The following is a 25,006-nucleotide window of genomic DNA, read 5'->3' as shown; positions in this document are numbered from 1 at the left end:
ACCTGGCTGATTGTCACACTCACTTGGGAGACTTTTTCACATGGGACCATCTGGTCTCACACCAGAGCTGCTGAGTCAGATTCTCTGAGGCTGTTGAAGAGTTCAAGAAGCTTCCTGGTTGATTGGATTGTTAGTCTGATGTAGGGCCTCAGATCCAAGGGATATGTGATAGTCTCCATTGTTCTAAATGGTAACTTGGCTTCCTGACTTCAGCCCCTTGCAAAACATCCTTTCATACTGGCATACTGTAAGGTTTGCCCCATGAAACAACACATGCAAAGTGCTTCCAAGTTTGCTGTAACATCAAATATCATTGTATGATTTCTATTTATATAAATTCTCACATTTGGAATGTCAAGCATTTATCAGATTACTGATCTTTAGCACCTAATCCCAAAAGCCATATCATGTTTGTTTTACATTTTGCCCAGACTGCCAGGGAGTTCAGCCAAATCTGATGCTGAATTATAGCAAATAGACCAATTCTCATAGATAGTGTATATGCCTCTTCTCCTTCCCACAGCACTGTTCTTCTATTTCTACTTTACTATATTCATATTATATTATGTCAATTACTTAAAATTATACAAGTTTAGGAAATTGGTAGAGAGGAAATAAATACCAGTTCATCTTCTAGGAGCCAGTGTATGGCAGGAAAAATGGAGAACTCTGAATCCAGTGAGGAAAGGAATAAATAGTTCTGAAACTGGGGAGAGTGATGTGGGTCTGCAGCCTGGGCGTTGAGATTAACATGCCTGGCATAACTTCAAGGCCGTGTTCTCACCTTGCCAGGACCTCACGTGTGAGTTAGAATCATGGCAGTGAGCAACAGGCCTCAGTGATTCTGGCATTTCCTTAGCAACATTTTACTTTCATTTGTGTTGTTCGGGCACAGGAACTCAAACAGCTGACAAAGGGATGCTTCTGAAGAGGCTTGCCTCTGTGCACTAAGGAAAATAAAGCATCTGTCATGACTTCTGAATCTTTTAAGCCTTTAATTCTTCAAAATTATTCTCAGAAAATTATCTTAGTGAGACGGTTCGTTGTACAATTAGCTTTATTGCTTGATTTATTGAGTACTCTGTGGTTTGACGTATTTGTCCTCCACCTAATAGGAGGGAAGATGGTTCTCCATGGGGCTTCTCGCCAAGTCTAACCAGTGGGGACTGCTGAAGTTAATCTACCGTGCCTCAGACTGATTCATTGTGGAATTATTTATGTTGGGACCTGAATAAAACCCCAAATCTGCTGTGTACCTTTTATTAAATGGGGATGGTGGCGATTAACCTTCAAAGAATACATGAACATTTGACAAAAGAGCAACAAATTAAAACGAAGTAAATTAGTATAAATAGTAAAATAGTCAACAAATAGTCCTACAGGGAAAAGATGTTCCCTAATTTCTTACCAATTTGCTTTCATGTGTTCCTATCCTAACTGAAAGGCATTGCCATTCCTAATGAACATGAGAGAGCCACATTCTCCATATGGGCTGACTTTCCCCTAGCTGCCCATCACCAGTGAGCACACTATACAAACTAAGAGAAATGGGAAGTGAGATTAAATCTTCTCTCGGTTCATTTCATAGCTCAGGTTTTGCTTTAGGAAATGCTCAGTAAATGTTTGTTGACTTCATCAGTTCTACCAGTGGCACCAGCTGTTTCCTGCACACCTAAGTACTTTAAAATATTTCTTCAACCTTTTACATAATGCTGTAATTCAATGGGAAGGGCCAACGTTTTGTTTCTTCTCTTCTTAGGACAGAAGAAAGGCAGTTCTGGATTGGATTTAATAAAAGAAACCCACTGAATGCTGGCTCTTGGGAGTGGTCTGATGGAACTCCTGTAAGTCTTCCCAAACTAGAAAAAAGGAAGTGAATTCAAAGCAGGTGGTCCTGGAACCACTTGGTAAACCAACCAAGAGAACCTGGAAATAATGACCATCTTTCCCATGACTCAGACCTAACCTTGGTTCTGAAAGAGTTATTTTGGCAAGGTCCTGAGAAACCTTAGCTAGCCAGATAGTTCTGAGGCCAGCTATAAGATTTCATCTTAAAAAGGAATCAAAATCTCAGGAAAAGCCCCCAAACTATCTCCCATGTGAAGAATCTCCAGCTGAGAAGCAACTATTCTACAAAATAATACCCGGCTTCCTTTGCCCTCCCCACTCCTGCATAGCACCTGATTGTGTGAGTGTGTGACTCTTATCTGTGTCACAGTGAAAAGAGGCATTTCAGTTTCTGTTACTCTAGAAGGACAACGAGGCCAGCCTTAGAATTATCACCTCCTTCTCAGCCAGAACAGGTTACTTAGAAGGAAAAAAGAAGGACTAGTTTTTTTATTCAGTCTCATGTGTGTAAAAACCTCTATGAAGGAAAGAGGGAACTCAGAATTATATTTTTTTTCAGGTGCCATGAGGAACTCTCAGGTTTTCCTCAAGATGATAGGGGAAAAACACAGAAGCAGCATCCTAGATTAAATGAGATCCATCTGAGGGCACATGCCAAAATTATTCAGTTTCACCTGTGAACTGGGGGCTAGCAACCGCCTGCGGTGAGCATTTAATGCAGCTCCTGTTCACTGAGCCCTAATTATGTTCTGAGCGCTGGGCTGAGTGCACACCTGCACGATCTCGTCTCATCCTTATAATGATTCCATATAGTGGGTATTAGAATGATTAAATAGTTTGCCTAAAATAATACCTAAGAAAGACAGTATTTGTACACAGGTTGTCTGCCTCCAAAGCCACAATGTCATAGTGTCTCCTTGTTGGCAAAATATCAGCAGCTGAACTTGGAAACAGTAAAGATCAGCAGAGAAAAGGGACCTCAAGGCCTGCTACACAGATGATGTTCAAATTTGTAGCAAGGAAAGGGTTGGTGGAAAAGCTATATGCTCACAGTGGGAACAAAAATAATACAAACGTGCTAGTTTTAAAAAGATAACATTTCCACCCCAGGGCTTCTTCTTTGCAAAGGGCATCAGGACCAGAGAGTGGGAAGAGATCTTAGCCATCACCCAGCCCCACCCATCTATTTTGCGGATAAAGAAACCAAGGCCCAGAAAGCGGAGAGGGCACAGCAGGGTCGACCTGCCCCTTTAATGGAAGCCACCACAGGGCACAGTTGGATGGTTAACATCAGTGCAGCACTTGAAAAATAAAATATGGTACATAGAGATTGAGAATGCGTTTTGGTAAAACAAAGTCATTAGTCATAGGAGAGGAGACAGTTTGGTTCAGGACCAATGAGGTAAAGCCACGAAGCAGTGGACTGAGTCCCTCGCCACTTCCCTCTGGACAGAATAAATATCAGACTCATGCCATTCTCTGAATGTGAGTTATATATAAGTTAGATGAATTGTTGTATGACTGTGTACATGCTTGAGGAGGAGTACAGATGGTTTCAAAACATTCTTTTTTTACCTCAATTTTACTCGTGGTCCATCTACTCTTCTGTCAGGTAGTCATTAAATCACTGAAGGTTGAAGCTGTAATTAATACCCCTGTTTTGTGATCATTCATGGAAAGCATCGGATAGTCTCCTGACTGAAGCTAAGGTTGACTTATAATTTAGTAATTAGAGACTAAAAGCTTCATGGTTACCCAAAAGTATTTACATCAAAAGTGAGATCCAATTCTGACAGATCCCTGAGCCACTACGGAGTTTACCCAGTATATCCCAGGGCTAGGCTAAGCCTGCCAGTGAAAAACAGTGAAAGTTTATCTGACTTGTTCCTTCTGGAAGAAGGAGTAGCATACTTTTTTTTTTTTAAGAGCATCTTCAAAAAAATGCTAGAATTTTGATTAGCTTACCTTGCACAAATATGGAGCAACCTTTAACTGGCATCATAACCAGACTTTCTTCCAGAAGTCTATTGTGATTTATTTACAAGGATGCCTTTTTGATCTTTTGAAACGTTTTGTGGGGGATCATTGTTAAGGAATAATGAACTTCATCTGCTGCAGGTTGTCTCTTCATTTTTAGACAATACTTATTTTGGAGAAGATGCAAGAAATTGTGCTGTTTATAAGGCAAATAAAACATTGCTACCCTCCCACTGTGGTTCCAAACACGAATGGATATGCAAAATTCCAAGAGGTAAAAATATTAATAAGATCCTTACTCTGTTTGCTTTCTAACAATATATAGCACTTTCCCAAGTGAACAGTTACAGAGGTCTAAAATTTAGGCACCCTGGACCACAGTACCAGCAACCTTTATGATGAACCATTTGTGCTATTTTAGCAAAAAATGTATCATGGAGGAATGAAAAAAGATGACCGAAGCGCAGTATGCTTAGTTATTAGGAAAGGAGGATAACTGCTTATGTTGTGGAATATTGTATTTTGCAAGTACAATCTGGAAGAAATGTCACTATGATATTAGGAGCAAACAAAACTACTTATCAACTGAGCAAGTGAAAACACCTGGAACAGTGTGTGACACACAGTAGGCCCTCAGCAAGTGTTCACGTCCTTTTTTCTTTAACCAGAAGTCTCGCTTAAGGCACCTCTTCCAGTATGAGAACTAATAATTTTCCAAACAACACAAAGTACCTGGCTCTTAAATGACCTTTTAAAAAGCAAAGTCCAAAATACTGTGTTTAGACCTGAAGTAAGTCAGAGATAGTACACATATAAATAAAGGTCATTCAGACTGGCTTGCTTTCACTTTGCAGATGTGAGACCCAAGATTCCACCCTGGTATCAGTATGGTAAGAACTGTTCTGGCCATTCTTGAACTTCTGATTACGTGCTGTAATGTACCATAACTGTGTTATTACATTCCTCCAGTCAAGTCTATCCAGAGCTAATTTGTTCAAATTAACAAATTAATCATTAATAAGTAATCAAATTAATAAATATTAAACATGTCAAAGACTAATATCATAACTAAACTCTGTTTTCATGACACATGATTTTAAAATATGCATCTATTCCAGACCTTTGAATACACATGAAAGTTTTGTATATGAAATAAGCCAAGAGAGAGGAGCAAATTATATACTTATTTATGTGGGAGGGTGGATACATACACACATCTTTTCTTAATGCTGAGTGACCAAATTACACATTTGGGGTCAATCATAGCATACCCTATCTAAATCTGCACTATACTGCTCAGTAATTGTTACATCATCTGCATTGCTTATTTCTCTCTCAGATGCACCCTGGCTCTTCTATCAGGATGCAGAGTACCTTTTTCACACCTCTGCCTCGGAATGGTCCTCCTTTGAGTTTGTCTGTGGCTGGCTGCGCAGTGATATCCTCACTATTCATTCTGCCCGTGAGCAAGAATTCATCCACAGCAAAATAAGAGCGGTACTTAAATACGATTAACTATGAGAAATTCAGAGTTTAGCAACTTCTTCTGTCCTGCGGGATTTTGTTTTTATACGACTTCAGACATCTAAGTTTCGTTAAAAGCTTTAGAGTTTTGAGAACTGTTTTTCCTTCCTGTTATAGAGATTTAGAGAAAATAATGGAAACACAGGCTTACTACGCTGGTCAGTCATTTCACTTCTCCTCAATGCTTTATTAGCAACAATAATGAGTAAGTAGAGTTTCATTGTTTTTGTGAGGCTCATTCCATCACTCAACACGTATTTATTCAGAGTCTACTTTTCTAGGGGCTGAGGCTCTATCAGGGATTAAAACAGACCAAAATTCCTGCCCTCCTGGAGTTCATGGTCTAGTCTGGGGAGGAAGACTGTGATCAATATAAGTAAATAGAATTATGTAATATTTAGAAAAAGATAAATGGGTAAATGCCGTGGAGGAAAATAAAACACAAATGAAGGACAAGGAGTACTGGGAAGTGCATGGCTGTTTTAAAGTTTCAAATTTTACTTATAAGAGTACAATATTTTTTAATACTCTACAGAAAATGGTAACAAGTGGTTCTCTATTTCAACTTAAGAAAGACTGGACTTAATCCTTTGAGGAGCTAGGCTAATTAGAAAGGAACATGCAAAATCTGTTAAACAATGAAATAGACTGGCAAGGAATAGTGTTGATTTTCAGTGTATTTCTTCAACAAGCATTTATTGAGCATTAGGTATGTCTCAGGCACTGTGGTATTTGTCAAGGACAGAAAGATGTCAAGGACACAGAAAGGAGATACAGTCACTGTTTTTAAAAGCTGGAAATAATATGATGTAGTAAGTGAAAAGGGAGAAGTATGTGCAAATTACAAAGGGGGCACCCAGGGAGGGAAAACCTCATTCCCAATTTTCCCCAGGAAAATGTTGAAGGTAAGAAAAAGCCTTTTTTTCCCCATAATTGAACATTATTTCATGGTCTCCAGGAATCCTTTCTCACTCTATCATCTTTTCATATGTTTGTAAGTTGACTGTTAAAATGAAGCTCTGTTTGAAAGCATCTTGACTTGTAAGAGAAATGCCTTCCCTCACAGCTCATAGGGCTTTCCTGTTTCTGTACTTTTGTTTGGCACACATGCAGCCGGTGAGCTACAAGCAGGTTGAAACTACTACTGAGTTTTCATGGAAAAGCCAAGAAACAGGGGGGTTGGGTGACAACCCCATGGTCCCACAGAGACTCAGTGGCAGACCAACCATGGAACCCAGATGTTCCCTACTATTAGTTCATGAATTATTTTACCACTCTTCATCTCCTACACATGGAACACACAAGCCAAAACTGTAATATTAAGTATCAACAAATTACAATGATGATGTCAGAAAATATATTTGTTTCTTTTCTCACCCCTGGTGGCAATTACAAGAAATCAGGTGATTTATTAAAAATGAATCTATCAAAATGACAAAGTGCACGTTCCAAAAGGAGCTGATATTTGGCCAATACTTATTGTCACAGTGTCAGGCATTGCTAACCACTAATATTTAATGGCATTTAATCTTTCCAAGAGCTCTCTATAGGAAGTCTATCATCAGTTACATTTTATAGATGAGGAAGCTAGAACTCCAAAGAAGTGAAGCAACTTTGTTACACAACAGCTAAGTAGTGGAATTTGGAAGTGAACCCAGGTTATCTGACTTACGTCATTTAAAAAACCACGATGGGCAGCAGAATATTATGTTCATTATATTAAAATGCTAGTTCTAAAATCCCTCCCCCAAAAGGAAACCCTTGTGCACTGTTGGTGGAAATGTAAATTGATGGAACCACTATGGAAAATAGTATGAAGTTTCTTCAGAGAACTAAACCCAGCAATTCCATTCCTAGGTATATATCTGGGGAAAAAATGAAAACATTAATTCAAAAAGATACACGCACTGCAATGTTCATAGCAACATTATTTATAATAGCCACGATATGGAGTCAATCTAAGTGCTCATCAACAGATGAATGGATAAAGAACATGTGGCGTATACATGCAATGGAATATTAGTCATAAAAAAAATGAAATTTTGCCATTTGCAACAACATGTATAGACCTGGAGAATATTGTGCTTGGTGAAATAAGGCAAACAGAGAAAGATACACACTAAACATTGTCACTCGTATGTGGAATCTAAAAAATGAATCAATAATTGAATATAACAAAACAGAAACAGACTCACAGATATACAGAGCAAACAGTGATTATCAGTCAAGGAGAAAGGGGGAGAGGCAAGATGGGGTAGAGGATTAAAAGGTATAAGCTACTATATATAAAATAAATAAGCTACAAGGCTATGTTGTACAGCACAAGGAAATATAGCCATTATTTTAAATGGGATATAATCTATAAAAATTTGAAAAATCACTATGTTAAAACTAATATAGTATTATAAATAAACTATACTTCAATTAATTACTTAATAATAAATAAAACAAAATAAAATCCCTCCCCAAAAGATGGCTGCCAGCTCTGCCTCAGACATGAACAATGAAGGGCTTCTTTGATCTTTCCAACAGAGCTTAGCTCTTTTGGGGGAAACTCTGCAGGTCTTCTCTCTTCACCTTTCCCTTAATTCACTCTCCTAATCTTTGGTGTTTGGGAAGCCAGTGGGAACGGCAGAATTAATACTACCCATTGAAGGGAATAGTAAAACCCCACAGGCTTAGCCATTTGAGAAGATATAGCCAGTGCCATGATCTAGTTGAGGACTAGATCTAGTGATCTCAAACCAGACCAACCTTGTGGTGTCTTGTATGGCAAAATTGTTACCCAGCCTATGACCATGTTAATACAGAATGCCCTGTCAGTATTATGAGTGAGTGGCTGACTTATCTAATACCACACTGTGCTACAGAAGAAAGTTATTGGAGAGTACAGAATGTGGAGACTGAGATTAGGACAAGAGAGCCAAAGGAAAAGGGTATCAATTTAGAAAAAAGAATGCTGTGTGTTTCTAAAGCAGTTCTTCCTTTTGCATAATTTGTAACTATTAGGCAATTTTTGCTGGTGGTAGTGGTGGTATTTTTGGTGACCATTTAAAATTCTTAAGGAAGAAATCCCATATCTAAGAACATCCTACTGGAATGGGTCGGTCCAGAAGTCCAGGATGAGGAAGTAAACATATAAAGGTCATACTACTCATTTTCATGGCACACTCATCCTGTAATTGCATACGTGTTGTATAGCTCCTCTACGAAGAGTAGTAACTCGGGAACGTGAAAGACAAAAACAGCATTCAGTTGAGGGGAATAGAAAACTAATTATTAAAAAAGAAGCTGGATGCATTTTTTAAAATCTGGAGCAGAATTTTTTAAGAGAGTATTTCCATCTTGGAAAAATGAGTCAGAATTTTCTCTTTGACTAACGGAAGACCACAAGGCATGATGAGAGGGAATTTTTGAGTACTAGTTTTTGAGCCATTTTGTTCTTCACATCAATGCCAAAAAAGTAAAAAACCACAAGCACTTAAGGAGTTGTTTGACATAAGCTAACATTTTTGTGCTGTGTTGTACAGTATTTGCATTTGAAAATTGTAATTTACTTTTATTTTTAAAATTTTATTTCAAAATATTTCTAACAAAAATATATCAAATCTAGTAGTCATCTTCTAAAATCTAGTGTTTTAAATCCTTAAAATAACTTTGTTTTGCTATTTTTATGGAAATATTTTAAGAGATGATGGGTTGTTATTCCTCATATTGCTTAGAAGACTAATATATTGGCTATTACTATGGTTTATTTATTTTTGGTAAATGTTCTTCCCATATCATGCTATCAATAATTACTGTAACAAAACATAATTGATATTATAAAGTCCACGAGTGTAACACATTTCTTTATATAAATACTTATGTCTTCTATTGTTGTTGTTTCATACCTAAACTAAAATTTATAACATCTATTTTTCACATGGATTTTTCACTCTGGCTGTCTTCTAGCTTGTACTATGAAGTTCTGTTCCATATTACAACAGGTTGTGATGTGCCATTTGGAGGATTCCACACTATAATTGAGGTGGTAATAAATATGCCACTTAGAATACAGTAGTTATAATTTCTCTTTAAGGTCCTTAATTGGGGCAGTGAACTAGCAGGCCATGATTTCCACCATTCTTGCATATGAGACCTCTTTAGACTGAACGAAATTGTTGTGGTTCTCCCACTGAGTTCCCAGCCAGTCTCCATGGACCCATTCCAACGTCTGACAATAGGAATCTAAATTCAGCATGTAAGAACACGTCCATGAAACAACACTTCAGGGATCCAAAATTATAGTTGCTCCATCTTATATTGTTCTCAAATTGCTGATATGGCAGACAGCCATCCTGGTTAAAGAGTGAAAATACCTGTTTATAAATCAGAATGTTAGAGAGCTATTAGGTTCTGTTGTATGATGACCTGAAATTCATATGGAAAAAAATATATACATCTTAAAATGCATTCCCAAGTCTTTACAGAAGAAATGGAAGTGCAAATTTAAGTGTATAATGCCTTCAAATTAACAGGTTTTTAGCATAAAAAATTAAGTTACATTTCACACACAACACACACACAGTAAAGTATATTGATTCAGAGGTCTTAGAGAAATCCTTACTGCCTCTTCTTCTTTTATAGTTAAAGAGGGAATTTCAGTTTCCTGGGTTGTAAGTCCAGTATTACATCTGCTCTAATGTGTGTGTGCACGTGCATGTGTGTGGTGTTTCAAGTCTGGTCTTTATTGCACTGAGATTTATGTGATAAATAGTGGTGTAAATTAATAAAATATACAAAGGATAGTTTTCCTGCTGTCAAGCACTAGAAATACTGTGGTATTCTCTTGTCCTGTGTTGTGGTTTCTACATGAATAGGGAGGGTGATAATACTTAATTCAAAAGCTCACCAATCAGACTAACGCCTAGACTACAAGTTCTTTTCACTATTGAGGTCTTTGTGCCTTGAATTGTTTTTCAAGTAGTGGGGCATTCGCAATGAACTTCTATAAATCACTGAGAGGATAAACCACTCAATTTTCTGTCACATAAAGGAATCCACATTCTATTTTACTTTACAGTGTTGCTTTTAAAATCCCTATTAGGAGAGTTAGAAATTTTACTTTTAAATATATAGGAAACATTGTAACAAAGTTATGGCATGTTGTATGAAAGTAAAATTATTTTCAATATTTTGTCCCAATTTTCCTCCAGGACGAGGAGGGAATAGTTTAGAATAATGAAGTTGCAGGTTTTCTCACGATGCTAGGCCTTAGAGTACTCTTTTTTAGATAATTGCATAAAATACTGAAGAACAGAAAGCTATTAACAGCAACCCCATTAATCTTAATAGTGAAAAGGGAAAACTAGTGGAATAAATGCTGACATTCTCTCTCTTTTTCTAAATAGCTATCAAAGTATGGTGTAAATTGGTGGATTGGACTTCGAGAAGAAAGAGCCAATGATGAATTTCGGTATGGACCTAGATTAATTTGCATTTGACTTTGTTTGACAGGTTTTTATCTGCAGAATGATTGGACTAGATCTTAGTGGTTAATTTGTTGAATAGCCTTCAAATATTATCTTTAACTTATAAATTTTCATTTCCCTAACCAAAGACATGAGTATTTTTTTTAATTCAATAAAACATTATGCCTTCAATCCATGCCCCAGAACACCAAAAATGGTATTGGAGATTGAACACGCAGGATGAGAGAAGACTTTTAATTTTTTAATTTTCCTACAGCTGGAGAGATGGGTCACCTGTAATATACCAGAACTGGGACAAAGGAATAGAAGGATCTATGAATAATCAGAGCCAGAGATGTGGCTTCATTTCATCCATAACAGGTTATTTTGTTCATCCACTTTTTGGGTTTACAATACAAACATAATTTTCGGGAGGCTTGAAGTCTCCTTTTCATTGCATTAGTTCAGTGAGAAGGTTTTATTTGGGTATTTTGCTTTTCAACTGAATATACTTAATTTCATCAGTCTTAAGTCTTAAGGATGATCATTGCTACAGCTTATTCCATGTATTCTTGTTCTTGAAAGCAATTTACATCCAGATAAGTACTTCCTCTTATACCAAAACATCACCAAAAGTGCACCCATTGAAATTGGTCAAAAGTATGCCTGACAAATACTATTCTCTATGAAATTTCAGTATGTGACCATTGTTTAAAAAAATCTTTCTAGTATCCAGTTTAAACTGGCTAGAATTTTAAACTCTGAAATTTACTTCCATTTCCCCATTTAAGAAAAATTATCATTGAATTCAGTATTTTTTAAAAATACCTGGCATTCATTGCTGCTTGCTTTAGAACAGCAACTGTTTGCAAGTTGGATTTAGAAGTACGTGTACATTTAAGATGAGTTTTTAAAATTCTGTTCATAAGTACAGTTGTTATTTGGGTTGATTGTCCACTCATATCCACCCCACTCTTTCTATCCCATAAAAGGTAATGATGCTGTTGACTATTAACAGATTCATAAAGAACCTGTGCCCCAAATGAGGAGGAGGATAAACTTGGAAAGCAATCTTTGGTGTAAGGGCAGCTGCAGAAAGTTAGGAGAGGAAAAACCATGCTGTTAATCAGCTTGCTTTTGCCAGCAGGTGTCACAACAGCCTACAAAAAGGCTATTTGGTGATTCTGGAAGAATAGCAGCTAATCTGCATTGAAAATAGCATTCCAGCCCCTCCTTCAAAATGCCAACATATTTTTGGCTCATACCCCTCACACTAGAAAACTGAATCTGCCTTTGCAATTTACATGCATCCTTGCCCTATTCTGGAATTTATAATTTGAATGCTAATGAAATGCATTCTATAACCTTTACTCTGAAAATACAGCTCTTCTAAATTAAAAAAAAAAATTTCCAGGAGGCTAAGGGCTTTGGGATATATCTTCCTGAGGGCATGTCTCTAGGTGTGTGTGTTTTGTTTGAGTGTTAGTGTTGAGAAGTGCTTCTTCCTTATAAGTTCCTGAGTTATGTTTTCTAAATTATTGTATTTTCTTAAGAAATATAAAGTAGAAATGATCATCTATTGTTCTAGTCATTTTTTCTCTATTTACTTTGAAGTTGAATATTTTAAAACAAAAAGATTACAAAGTATTCTTTTGCTAACCAAGTCAAATATTCTTAGAACTTTTAGTCAGCTTTGTTATTTCAATTGCAGTATTTGTTTAGTTTTTTTTTTGCATTTGCAAAATTTCTAAATTTTTGAATAGAATAACTGATTTGGCACCTTGCCCAATAAGCTCTTATCACTAGAGAACTCTGTGATTATAGTCAAATTTAGTTCAATTTCTAGATTTAACAAAGTATGGGAAACCACAGCAGTCATAAATATTAGTGACCAACAGAAAATGCCTACAAAGAGTCACCATTGTTTCTAGTCATTTCTACTCCATTTTTCTCCTCCAGGACTCTGGGCTAGTGAAGAGTGCTCAGTTTCTATGCCTAGCATCTGTAAGAGAAAAAAGTTTTGGGTCATAGAGAAAGAGAGAGATATACCAAAACAACATGGAACGTGTCCCAAGGGATGGCTGTATTTCAATTACAAGGTAAATTTGTTTTCAAAAAATTGCTTTTGTTTCTCTTTTGTAGATGTTAAATTTAGAAAGTAATCAAAAAGTAGATGTGGCTTTGAAAAACCATGAGATGTCCATTGGACCTAGAACTTTTTTGGTCACAATTTTCAAGAGATTTGAGAAGTTTTCTATTTAGGGACAGATCTCCTAGAATAAAACATTTTTGTCAAAAACAGCCTTGGCACCACCCTTCCTTTGTATACTCAGTTTTTGCTACTAACATTGTCATTCATTGTGCTGTATGGCTGTTTCGTTAGGTGTGATGAGTGTGTGTGCACACGTGTGTGTGCACATGTGCATGCGTATCCAGGCCCTGTTCCCAAATGAGCTGTCAACTCCAGAGGACCCAGTCTCCATCACCTTGTTTTTGTGTCTTCCCTGCCTGGAACCAGCAGAGAGCTCTGCCCACCTTGTGAACTGACAGACGAACAACATAGCTCGAACCTCATAAAGCTGGTGCTTCCATGCAGAATTGACTTTTTTTAAATGGCCAGTGGGGATATTGTAAATCAGATTTATTATTTCTGATACTATTTCCAATTAAGGCTGAGACTGCCCCTCTACTCCTTATGTTTTAAAATAAAGTAACTTTATAGGACTTAGGTGGAAGTAATTAAAAATGCATCTCAAATTATAAATGTTTAACTCTTTGATAATTAAAAAACTCAAACAGTGTCATAATTTCATATGTGAATATGAAATTGCTCCTCCTTCGTGGACAACCAATTTTCAGGCTATATATTTAGTTATATTGGCAGGGCATTCCCTCCCTTTGATCTTCCTCTCATTGCTAACTTGTGAAACAGGGCTATTTGTATTTAACACACATTTAGTGAGCATCCACCACATATTTGGCACTAGTATTTTTAATTGTGGTAAATTCACATAATATAGAATTTACTATCTTAACCATGTTTAAATGCGTAGTGCAGTAGTGTTAAGTACGAGCACACTGCTGTGCGATGACTCTGTAGACGTTTTTCATCTTGTAAAACTGAAACTCTAAACCCATTAAACAACAATCCCTCATTCTCCCTCCCCACAGCCCCTGGCAACCTCCATTCTACTTTCTATCACTGTTAATTTGACTACATCAGATACTGCATGTAAGTGGAATCATACGGTGCTTGTCCTTTAGTGCCTGGTTTATTTCACTTAGCGTAATGTCCTCCAGGTTCACCCATGTGTAGCATGTGTCAGAGTTTTCTTCCTTTTTAAAACTGAATAATGTTCTATGATATGCATATACCACATTTTGTTTTTCCACTTATCCATTGGTGGATTCTTCCACCTTGTAGCTGTTTTTACTGGTGATTTCACATATATATATGAATATATAAATATAAATTATATATATATATATAAATAATTGAATTTTTAAAATATACCGAACTGCTATCCCATCTTACATATGACAAGACTGAGGCTAACAAAATTGTGTGGTTTTTCTGAAACTTACAATGAATAAGTGTGAAGCTGAGAATCAACCTTAGGTTTTCTGACCCTGAGTCTTGAGACTTGTCCCCTTCCTACAGCTGCCATTTCATATAAGAACTTAAGAATTACCACACCATCTTAGTCCCATGGTACAGTCAGTCCAGTGGTATTGAGATATATTTTCTAAAATAATATAGTCATTCTCTAAAATGTTACATAGTACTGAGAAACACTATTTTTAATAGTTGATACTTTCAACTGCTTATTTTCTCAGACTGTAAAATCGTTCTACCGAGTAGAAATTATTTGTACATTTCAATATGAGAAACATAGCAAATATTCAATAATACCTGAGTAGCATGCATCAGAAATTCATTCCTTTTTATAACTGGATCATATTCCATGCCACATTTTCTTTATCCATTCATCTGTTGATGGACTTCAGTTGTTTCCACTTTTTAACTATTGTGAATAAATCTTCCATAAACATTGGCATACAAGTATCTGTTGGAGTCCCTGTTTTCACTTCTCTGGGGTATATCCCTAGGAGTGGAATTGCTGCATCATATGCTAATTCTATGTTTAACTTTTTGAAGAACGAGCAAACTTTTTTCCACAGTGGCTAAACCATTTTACAGTCCTGCCAACATGTATGCTAGCATTTTCTCCACATCCTTGACAAGACTTGTTACCTGTCTTTTTGATTTTTGCCAACAGTAGAGTCTAGTGTTAGCTCATTGTCGTTTGATTCACTTTTCCCTAATGAATAATGATGTTGAGCATTTTCACATGTGCTTATTGGCAATTTGTACATTGTCTTTGGAAAAAATGTATATTCAAGTCCTTTGCCCATTATTTTATTTGGGTTATTTGTATTTTTGTTATTATACTGTCACAGCAGGCTTCACAGGGTGAGGTTTCAGGGTCCCCAACTGTGTCTCCCCACCCACACTGACTACCTATGCATCTCAATGGCTAAAATCCCACCATGGGAGTTTCATGCCTTTGCCTGAACACGTGACGTGTTTTCAGGGACGTATTTCTGAGATTGCCTCTTCTATCATCTACATTTTGGAATAAGTGGGTTTATCAGATCTTTAGAAAAGCTGGGAAGAGGACTGATAGTTGGGAAGAGTAGAAAGCCCAGTGGGGATGGTTCTGATAGCAAACAAACAAACAAAAGCTATGGAAGGAAAACTGGTAGATAGCAATGACAAACATCACTCACTTCACAGTTCTGAATGAGTGTCAATATATTACACTCTACTGAATCTTTTCTTGTTTGTCAACTTCCTAGAACTAATTTTTATTGGTTATTTCTAAGAAAAAAAAATCCTGGTTGGTTGGTTGACTATCCACCTTTAAGAGTTTTAAAACTGAGATATCAGAAGTTAAGCATCTTTTCTCATGTCTCATAAATTATTCCCCCAGGTTTGATGATGTGAAAGAGGCTTGGCCAGGGATTACCCCAGGAAGAGTGAGTCATCCAAGATGCTTGTCACAGCAGAGCTGTGTGTAAGAGAAAGAAATTCTGTGTGTGTATGTGTGTGTGTGTGTGTGTATTAGATTAACTCCTGTGCTTCTACTTACACATTTTTATTCAAGGATCTGGATTTAATGCGAAAGGCTGCTTTGTAATATCTAGTTTGGAATTAGCCAATATTTCATTTCATGCACAACATAGTTTTTCCTTTAAAAAAATTCTCTCCTCTTTTGAATTATTCAAATTCTTAGCACTTTATTCATTCATTCCATTTAACTATGTTGGATACTGGTGATTCAACAGTGAGGAAAAAATACAATCCCTTCTCTTCTGGAGCTTACAGACTAGAGGGGAAAAAAACATTAGTAAATCAATCAGGAAAATAAGTCTAATCTAATCTGTGACACAAGTGATGGAGAGACACACGGTTCCATAGAAGTATGTAACAGGAGGACCTGACTGAGGGGGTCAGAAGGACAGGAGGCATTAGAAGTAGGAGAAACAACATGTGCTAAGGTCTTGTGGTGGGAAGGATGTGACATACTGAAGAAACAAAAAGAGGTATAAAGAACCAGAATGTGGAAAGTGAGACAAAAGAAGCAGGCAAGGGCGATATTGTGTTAAGAGTTTCTGGTTTTTATCCTAAGAGCAATGGGAAACCCCAGAGGGTCTTAACTGAAGAAGGACATGATCAGGATTGAGTTTTGAAAAGAATCATTCAGGCTGCAGTACCAAAGACAGACTGGAGGAAGGCAAGTGTGAGGAAAGTAAGAGCACTTAGGAAGCTATAGTCCAGACAAGAGAGAAGTCGTTTTGGCTAAGTCGTGGTTGCAGAGACTGAGAGGCAGTGGGAACAGGAAGAGTGGTGAAGGACTCAGAAATGGGATGTCCAAATAGAAGGACTGAAGGGTGATGGAGGTGCCTGAAGGGTGAGAAGACACCCAGGTTTCAGGCTTGTGTAGATGCATGACTGACTGTGCCATTCAAAGTCAGTAAGACCACTTAAAAAGGTCCCAATCTGGGAAGAAGACCATGAATTCCATTTTCAAATTTTGAGCTGGAAATGACTTGGAGAAAAAAAGAATTTTATAGTCAAAACTTGTTTGGAATACAAAAGATATCCTTAATTCATGATAATGATTAGAGATGCATTAAACTTGATTACATTTTGCAAATTAGTAAGTAAATAAACAATTTAAAATTAAGGGTGTTGTACTTCATCTTGCTGCTGTGCTTTAATTATTAATGACACCATTCCAAAGTGCTTTAGTAAACATGTTATATTTTTAGAAACAATGAAGCTGTGGTAATGGAGGCTATACTCCCAGAGTCAAGCTAGTAAATCCTGGCTGAAGCAAACAGGGTAGCAGTGGCACTGGGTGGGAAGGGGCTGCATGTGTTTCCTGGAGAGATGTCATGAGCTAAATGAACCAGTGAGGTTCATTGGTATTTATGAATGGTTCATTAGTGTGACTATCTGAACACAAGGTGAATTCGCATTAAATGATAAGACTTCCTAATAATTAGTATGTGCCACTCTTCGGAATTTGTAATTAGAGGAAAGAGGCAAAAAGAAAGGAAATAGATAAAAGGATAGTTGTTAGAAAATTAAAATCCTTTAAAGCCAATTCCATTTCTTTGTGAAGCAAACAAGGTAAAGGGGCCCAGAAGAATTGAAAATGTACTTCCTCTCTTAGTTGGCAACTCAACCTCAGGCTAGATCAGGATTTCTGGTTTTTATCCTAAGAACAGTGGAAAATCCCTGAAGTGTTTAAACTAACGAGTGATGTGTTCAGGACTAAGTTCTGAAAAGAATTACCTGAGCACTACTGATATTTGGGGCTGGATATATTTTTGTTGTGAGTGACTGACCAGTGCCTTATAGAACGTTTAGCAGCATCCTGGTCTCTACTCACTAGATGCCAACAGCAGCCCCCTGCTCATGTTGTGACAACAAAAATGTCTCCAGAAATTATCAAAATGTCACCTGAGGAGCAAGTTGGCCCTTCTTGGTTGTGATGTTCAAAGAGGAGCAACACTTAGTCTCTCTGCTTTTTAAGGAATTTATGATAGGTGGGGAAGGAATGGGGACAGATGAACTGAAGAGATTAAAGAAGGATGGGAAAGGATGCTCTCTCAAGTGTAAGCTGCTGCATCAGATAGAATTATCTTGCAGCTGGAATTTTTCTCAGTGGCAAGATCTCAAGATTTGATCTATCAATGACTAGGGTTGTCTATGTTCATTAATGAGAAAATAATCCACATAGAATATTTTCTGTACAAACTGTCTCCTGATTTCTATGGAACTTTGCCTGATCTGTTACAGCCTTTCTCTCTATCTCTCCCTCTCCCCTGACTCCATCTGACACTACTAACATGTTTCAATTTCATTAAGCTTGGTGAGGAGGTGTTTTTCTTCAACCCTGCCTGTCCTGCCTAGGAGTTACCATTCCATATTTCTCATCCCCTAATGAGTAAGCCCTGTCATGCCACAGACCCGATTCTCTCATGCATAACAATCAACACTCACTGCCAAACCCCACAGCCTCTTTCTGTGTTCCCTTTGACCCTGCTGGTGACCCTCCCCTTCGTTTTTCCTTTCTAGGTTTCCTTGGTCCTGTCCTTGCTCTCTTCCCACTGGGCTCATTTCTTCTTGTCTAGCTCTTCCTCATTGGTGTTTGGATCACATTGCTGATTCCAAATATTTAGCGAATTTAAATACCTGATATGTTGTGATGCCCTAATATTCCTCTCTCACTTAAAATGCAGAAGTATATTTGTCAATAAAAGTGAATGAAGTTATTAGGTGCCATTCACAGACATTTTTTTTTAGATTAAATCCTCCACTGTAAGCTTTGCAGTAAGGCTGGCTCCTTTTTAGAAGGAATACTACTTTTCATTGAGCAGAAGACACTGTTCTGACATCCCATTCGCATGGCAAAACACATCCTTGCTTCCGTTCCCACCTGCTGCAAATGCACAAAAGACACTGACTCACCCAGAAAGCTGGTCTTCTTTGTTTTACTTTCACACCTTTGAAGCACCTGAAAAAAGAAAAAAAGAGTTGTTTCTGTCCAAGGAAATTACAAAAAAATTTTCAAGGCTGATCCTCTGTGTCTGTATGAAATTTTTAATTCATTTAGAAAAATATGGAAATGAATGCTTTTTTGGACATTTTTTATAGTGCCTTTTGATGAAAATCCCCAAAGACCCAAGCGATTGGAAGAACTGGACTTCTGCTCAAGATTTCTGTGTTGAAGAAGGGGGGACACTGGTTGCCATTGAAAATGAGGTGGAACAAGGTAGAGTACTCAATGTACAATCAGGCAAAAATAGCCATTTTTACTGAAGTGTCTATTAAGATATTCTTCCAAAACACTAACATTTTCAAATCAACATATTAAATATTATATTGCTGGTGACACATAAATTTTCAGTTTGACCTATAAGGTTTATATGATGACATCTGTAAAAGTTAGTACACTCCATTGCTTACAAACTGCTGATTTTTTGGAGTTTTTGTCTCACCAGGAGTAGTGGAAAGAATAAGGACATATTTATGATCTGTATTTCAAAATGGCTAAAGTAATCTAAAGTATAACTGATTATAATTGCATGGTATAATTTTTTAGATCCCTTTAGATTTACCTACACACTTTATTTGCTATTTAGGCAATAATTGTATGCTTTAGTTTAACTATAGTAGATAAATCTCTTTTGTTTAGAAGAGCGTTGAATGAACACTGGAAGTTGTTTTGTTAACAGTGTGATGAAATCCCAGGCTTAGTCAGCTAATTTCTGTCAATTTAAACTGGACAAAAGTGAAAGAGTCTGCATCACTTTAATAAGGACAAAGTAAAAAATTCCTACAATTGATTTTTAATTAAGTCTTGCTGTCATTTAAATAAAATCATAGCTATAAATAGAATTCAATGACTACCCAAATGGTTTTAATGGTATTAAATTTGATAACATATTCTTATTTTTCAGCGTTCATTACTATGAATCTTTTTGGCCAGACCACTAACATGTGGATAGGGTTACAATATGATGATTATGAAAAATGGCTAAATGGAAGGCCTGTGTCATTTTCTAATTGGTCTCCATTTGATATAATAAATGTAAGTTTTAAGATTTATCTTTTGGAAATCATTTTACCAAGAGATCTTATTTGAGACTTGTTTACTGAAGTTCTTTTCCACTTCCTATATTTTGTAGGCATAAATTTTTATTAGTTGGTTATTAATATATTAATTTTTAATAATGTAATTTCATGCAATTTTCATATGTTCCATAAATGTAATTACTTTACTCATCACAATACTTATTTATTTTGTAGGTTATGAAGTGATCTGTGAATAGGTTTATTAAAAGCAAGTGAAGGAATAATGGTGTTTGAATTTTAAAAATTATATCCTTAGTAAAAATGTCAATGTTATAATAATGTTATATGTTACCACCTTTTTTGAAAACATGTATTCTTTTAAGGCTCCAAGTCATAACACCACTGAATTTCAAAAACACATTCCTCTCTGTGCCTTGCTGTCAAGTAATCCTAATTTTCATTTCACTGGAAAATGGTATTTTGAAGACTGTGGAAAAGAAGGTTATGGGTTTGTTTGTGAAAAAATGCAGGGTAAGAAATATTTGCTTTTTTATTCCTTTCATTTCCATGGCCCACTCTTCTCTTCCAAATTTGTTTTACATGCTGCATAGAGGACAGTTTCATAACTAACAGTGCCAGCTCATATTCTTTGAGCTTCACATATATATATATATGGCCATTTAATCTCCTCTACCTCAGGGTTATGCCCTCTTTTGGGGTTCTAAGGACTGCAGAGACCACTTGAGTGATGACCAAGTTTATGCATCCATTTTGGTCATATTAAAAGGCTTTATTGCTTTGTTCTGGGATGATGTGTCTGTTCAGACAATAAAAAAGACATTGAGAAAATGGCGGAAAAGAGTCAAGAAAATAAACCAACTCAACACTTACTCCTTTCTTGGAACCCTAAAAGGAGTGGCTGTGGCTAAATATTACACGTGGCACATTTCTAGATCTGATCATCAGAACCCCCAGTGACTTCTGGTTTGAAATACCAAAGCTATATTATTACAAGGAGCCAATGAGGTCAATGACCAGTGTGAATGCAGCGTAAGTGACCTTGAGTAATAAAAATAAAAACAACAATAGCTCACACCTTATGCTTTTACTGAATCCCAGGCTTCCCTAGAAGGCTGTAATTTGTGTCTGGAACTGTGTGGAATCCTAGGCTGCCTAGGATATATATGCTTACTTGGAATATGAATTATACCTCTTAGTTTTGGATACACGTGAACTCTTTGATGATACTAAGTATCAACCCATCCTCAGACAGAACAGTTCCCGGGAAACCCTGTTCCCTAGTTCACAGCTATCACTTAAGCATAATAGTGGTCAGATACCAGATTAGTTATAGCGAGAGTATTATGAGAAGAGCAGAGTCTTGTAGGAAAAGAAATCATATCAGTATATCATTATTCGCACACTCACAATGCACCTGGCACTGTGTCTTGGCTTTATAAACACTATACCATAAAATCCTCATGACAATTCTATTCTAGGTTAAAGTCTCCCCATTTTACAGATGAGGAGCTTGAGGCTTAGAAAATAGAAGTAACACACTCAAGGTCTCTCAGTTAAATACAGTGATTCTATTATAGGATCTTGATATTGACCTGACTACTTTCTCTCTTTGATATTTTTGGGGCTAACAATGTGTATGTTCTTTTGGCAATAGTATAGTATAGAGTAGTGGTGGTGGAGTGCATGGGTACTGGGGTCCAAATCCCACCTGAGTTCCTATCCCACCTCTGTAAATAAACTGTCAGTCAAATTTCTTTTCTTCTCTGTACCTTGATTTCTATATCTGTAAAATGGGGGTAAGAACTATCTCACAGACTCTACATATATACCATGCTTATTAAGTTTCCCAGCATATGTTTAACAAACAACTGTTGTTTGCATTATTATTGTTTTTATTGTATTATTATTCAACTACACAAATTCTTGCAGTCTACAATGAATACCCAAATTCTGTCCCCTCTTTTTTATGTGCCATATGAATATGTATTTACATTGGGTTTAGAACTTAAAGTCTCTGATCTACCTGAGAGAATAAAGATATCTGAAAAAAAAGACAGAGACAAGGGCAAAGTCAAGACCCCAATTTTGAACTTGGTTTCCAATGGATCTGCCTTTCTCAGGGCAGCAGATGGCAGTCATTGCTCAAAATCATGTATGTTTTGAAACTTGATGAAATCAATTGCATAGGGAGAAATTCACATATGTGAAAATACAGGTACACAACTTATTGGGGATAAAACAGTTAAACTGGCATTTAAGTTACATATACAAAGAGTTTGAATTACTTTAATTTTAATAATTATCATTTTTAAATAGCTACTTTGTTATTATATCAGTTTTGTGTAAATAATGTTTAGACTCGGTATTTCGGCTGGCTAATAGACTTCTAGCAAAGAAGAACAGATGATGAAAAGTGCTCCATCTCAATTTAATTGGTGAACAGATTAATTTCACTTTGGTTTTACAATACGTACTACTGCTATATGGAGGTAACAGTGTTAAGAAAAGTCAGATCTCCACTCTGCCATTTTTATTTGGGAGAGTGTGACAAGAGGAGGAGGGGAGAGTAAGAAGCAGCATTTATTGAGTGCCTGCTGTGTTCCAGATCCTACAGTAAGTGCTCTATATGAATATCTCCTTGAATTTTACCCACACTCTGATGAAGGCCTTAGTAACCTCTTACAGACCAGAAATTTGAAGTCTACAGAGGTCTCTTAGCCATTTAGGGTCAGGACTAGAATTGAGGCCAAGGTCTTTGGCCTTATCCACACCTCACCATGCTCCTTTTCAACTCCAAAAGGGATAAAAACCAGTATACAGAGAGAAAACCAGATACTTTGGATCAGAAAATTCAGGAATTCTTACCCTGTTTCTGTGTTTTAGGACTCCTGCATTTAGCCTAAATGTAGTACGGAACAAAAGGGCAAATACATATATGAAAGAGGAAGCATCCATATGTAACACACAAGCTTGGTTCTCACATGATCACAGCCACTCATGAATACAAAGCACCAATGATCATGTGTGGGAAAACCTCGCCTTTTAATTTATCAATCTTGACTATGCTAGGTGACATATTAATAGTAATGATTTATAAGAACTGTATGTATTTTCTAAGCATTTATCAACTTAATTTTTAAACTTCTTTTTAGAATTTATACATGCTAATATTAAACATGATAGCAACTATCACATAGTCTTAAAAGTTTAATAAAGTATTATATTTGAGAATATGCAATTATAAAATTATGTTTGCATTGCAGTATTTGACTACATTATATGTGTCAGTATTCTTTTAGTGAGTATTAAGTTCTGCCAACAGCATGTGTTAGGCTGAGCATAATTAATAAAATTAAACCTGTCTAAGGAGATCACCATCAGTTCCACCAAAAAGTGGTCAAAAATGGGAAATCTTCTAGAAATTATTCAATATATGTTTATATTTTTTAAAACTCATTCATTAAATTTCCCAAGTGTTTTTATCCTTTAGTGTCACCTACGCTTACAGGTACTGCCTTCATTTTTAGTCAGTTCTGGGAAGAAAACCTCTGATGTTAACAACAGCATGGCTCTCTGTGACAGAGCTCCACACTAAGCTTGGCCTCCCCCTTTCTCAGCCAGATGCTACAATAATTTTTGTCCTTCTTATTCTAGATTCTTCTGGACACAGTGTAAATACATCTGATATGTATCCAATCCCCAGTACCTTAGAATATGGAAACAGAACTTACAAAATAATTAATGCGAACATGACTTGGTATACAGCAATGAAAACCTGCCTAATGCATGGAGCAGAACTGGTCAGCATTACAGACCAGTACCACCAGTCCTTCCTCACCGTTATCCTCAGCCGGCTGGGACATGCACACTGGATTGGACTGTTCACTGAAGATGTAGGTGTCCTAAAATCTCTTGGACAATCTTGGCATGGTTAAGTTTCTCATCTACTTCCTTAGTGATATAGCCACTGAAATTAGCACAGAAAAAAATGACCAAAATAATACATTTAAGTAATTGAATTCTACAATCACTACTGACCAAACTTATGAGCAGCCTATGACTATAAAATAAAGCTGCACACCTTTTTAGAGTAAACATCTACTTGCCTAATTTCTGAAAATTAAAGCCCTTCAAAGGTTCTCTGAAAATCTCTGAGCCATTGCAGGATACTGCCTCAATATGCAAGCCGGAACGCATTTTAAACTCAAGCACCTGCAGTTTGGGTAGCTTGTTGCATTTAAGGAATCCCTAAGAAAAATGAACCATGCTTCCTGCCTAGAAATTTGGTTATTAATTAATTCAGTACCCTTTGGAATTTAACATGTGGATTATTCTTCCCCCACTTTAGGAATGTGGTTTGAAAAGTAATATTTTTTTAATTTTCTTTTTTTAAATAAGTGTTACACACTCAGTTTACTGCAAAGTAAATCTATTCTATCCTGACCTCTAGTTCTACTCCCCAGTGTCAATCACCATAGACAGTTTCTTGTGCATCATTTAGAAATCTTCTATGTGCATATATACACATGTAATGGATTAATTTGTATACTGTTTTTTAAATACAAATGAGTTCATACTATATATGCTGCACTTAAACTTGGTTTATTTAATATACCTTGTATAGCTTTCCATGTCAGCACATAAAAATCTAATACATTCTTTAGGACAGCAGCATATAAGTATATACCACAATTTATTAAACCATTCTGCTGTGAATCGACATTTGGGTTCTTCCCAGTTCACAACTCCAAACAATGCACAACAAATATCCTTGTACAAGTAGGATAAATCCCCAGAAATGAAGTCGCTAAGTACACTTTAACAAGTGGTGGCAGATTGCCTTCCAAAAGTGTGTGCCAATTTACATGCTAACAATGGTGTGTGATAACATCTAGTTTTTTTTCACATCCTTGCCAACACTGGGTATGTCAAAATTTTAATCCTTGTCAGTGGGATGGTTGAATGGATGTTATTTTGTGGTTATTTATTGTAGTTTTATATTACAGAATGTTTTAACTTTATGTAGTCAATT

The 25,006-nt window shown here is 36.5% G+C and overlaps 1 protein-coding gene across 1 annotated transcript in view; it reads left to right on the top strand.

Annotated features, from left to right (window-relative positions):
* PLA2R1 (phospholipase A2 receptor 1) overlaps positions 1-25,006 on the top strand; it is a 103,894-nt gene that overhangs the window by 66,032 nt on the left and 12,856 nt on the right. Inside the window, exons 14-24 of the mRNA XM_006196204.4 lie at positions 1,760-1,844; positions 3,967-4,099; positions 4,680-4,715; positions 5,165-5,322; positions 10,743-10,807; positions 11,080-11,183; positions 12,762-12,901; positions 19,033-19,150; positions 19,839-19,969; positions 20,337-20,484; positions 23,629-23,867. Of these exons, the coding sequence (XP_006196266.3) occupies positions 1,760-1,844; positions 3,967-4,099; positions 4,680-4,715; positions 5,165-5,322; positions 10,743-10,807; positions 11,080-11,183; positions 12,762-12,901; positions 19,033-19,150; positions 19,839-19,969; positions 20,337-20,484; positions 23,629-23,867 (1,357 nt within the window). The remainder of the gene's footprint in view (positions 1-1,759; positions 1,845-3,966; positions 4,100-4,679; positions 4,716-5,164; positions 5,323-10,742; positions 10,808-11,079; positions 11,184-12,761; positions 12,902-19,032; positions 19,151-19,838; positions 19,970-20,336; positions 20,485-23,628; positions 23,868-25,006) is intronic.

This window comes from Vicugna pacos, chromosome 5, assembly GCF_048564905.1.
Source record: "Vicugna pacos chromosome 5, VicPac4, whole genome shotgun sequence".
Lineage (NCBI taxonomy): Eukaryota > Metazoa > Chordata > Mammalia > Artiodactyla > Camelidae > Vicugna > Vicugna pacos.
This window is presented reverse-complemented; position numbering and strand designations above follow the sequence as displayed.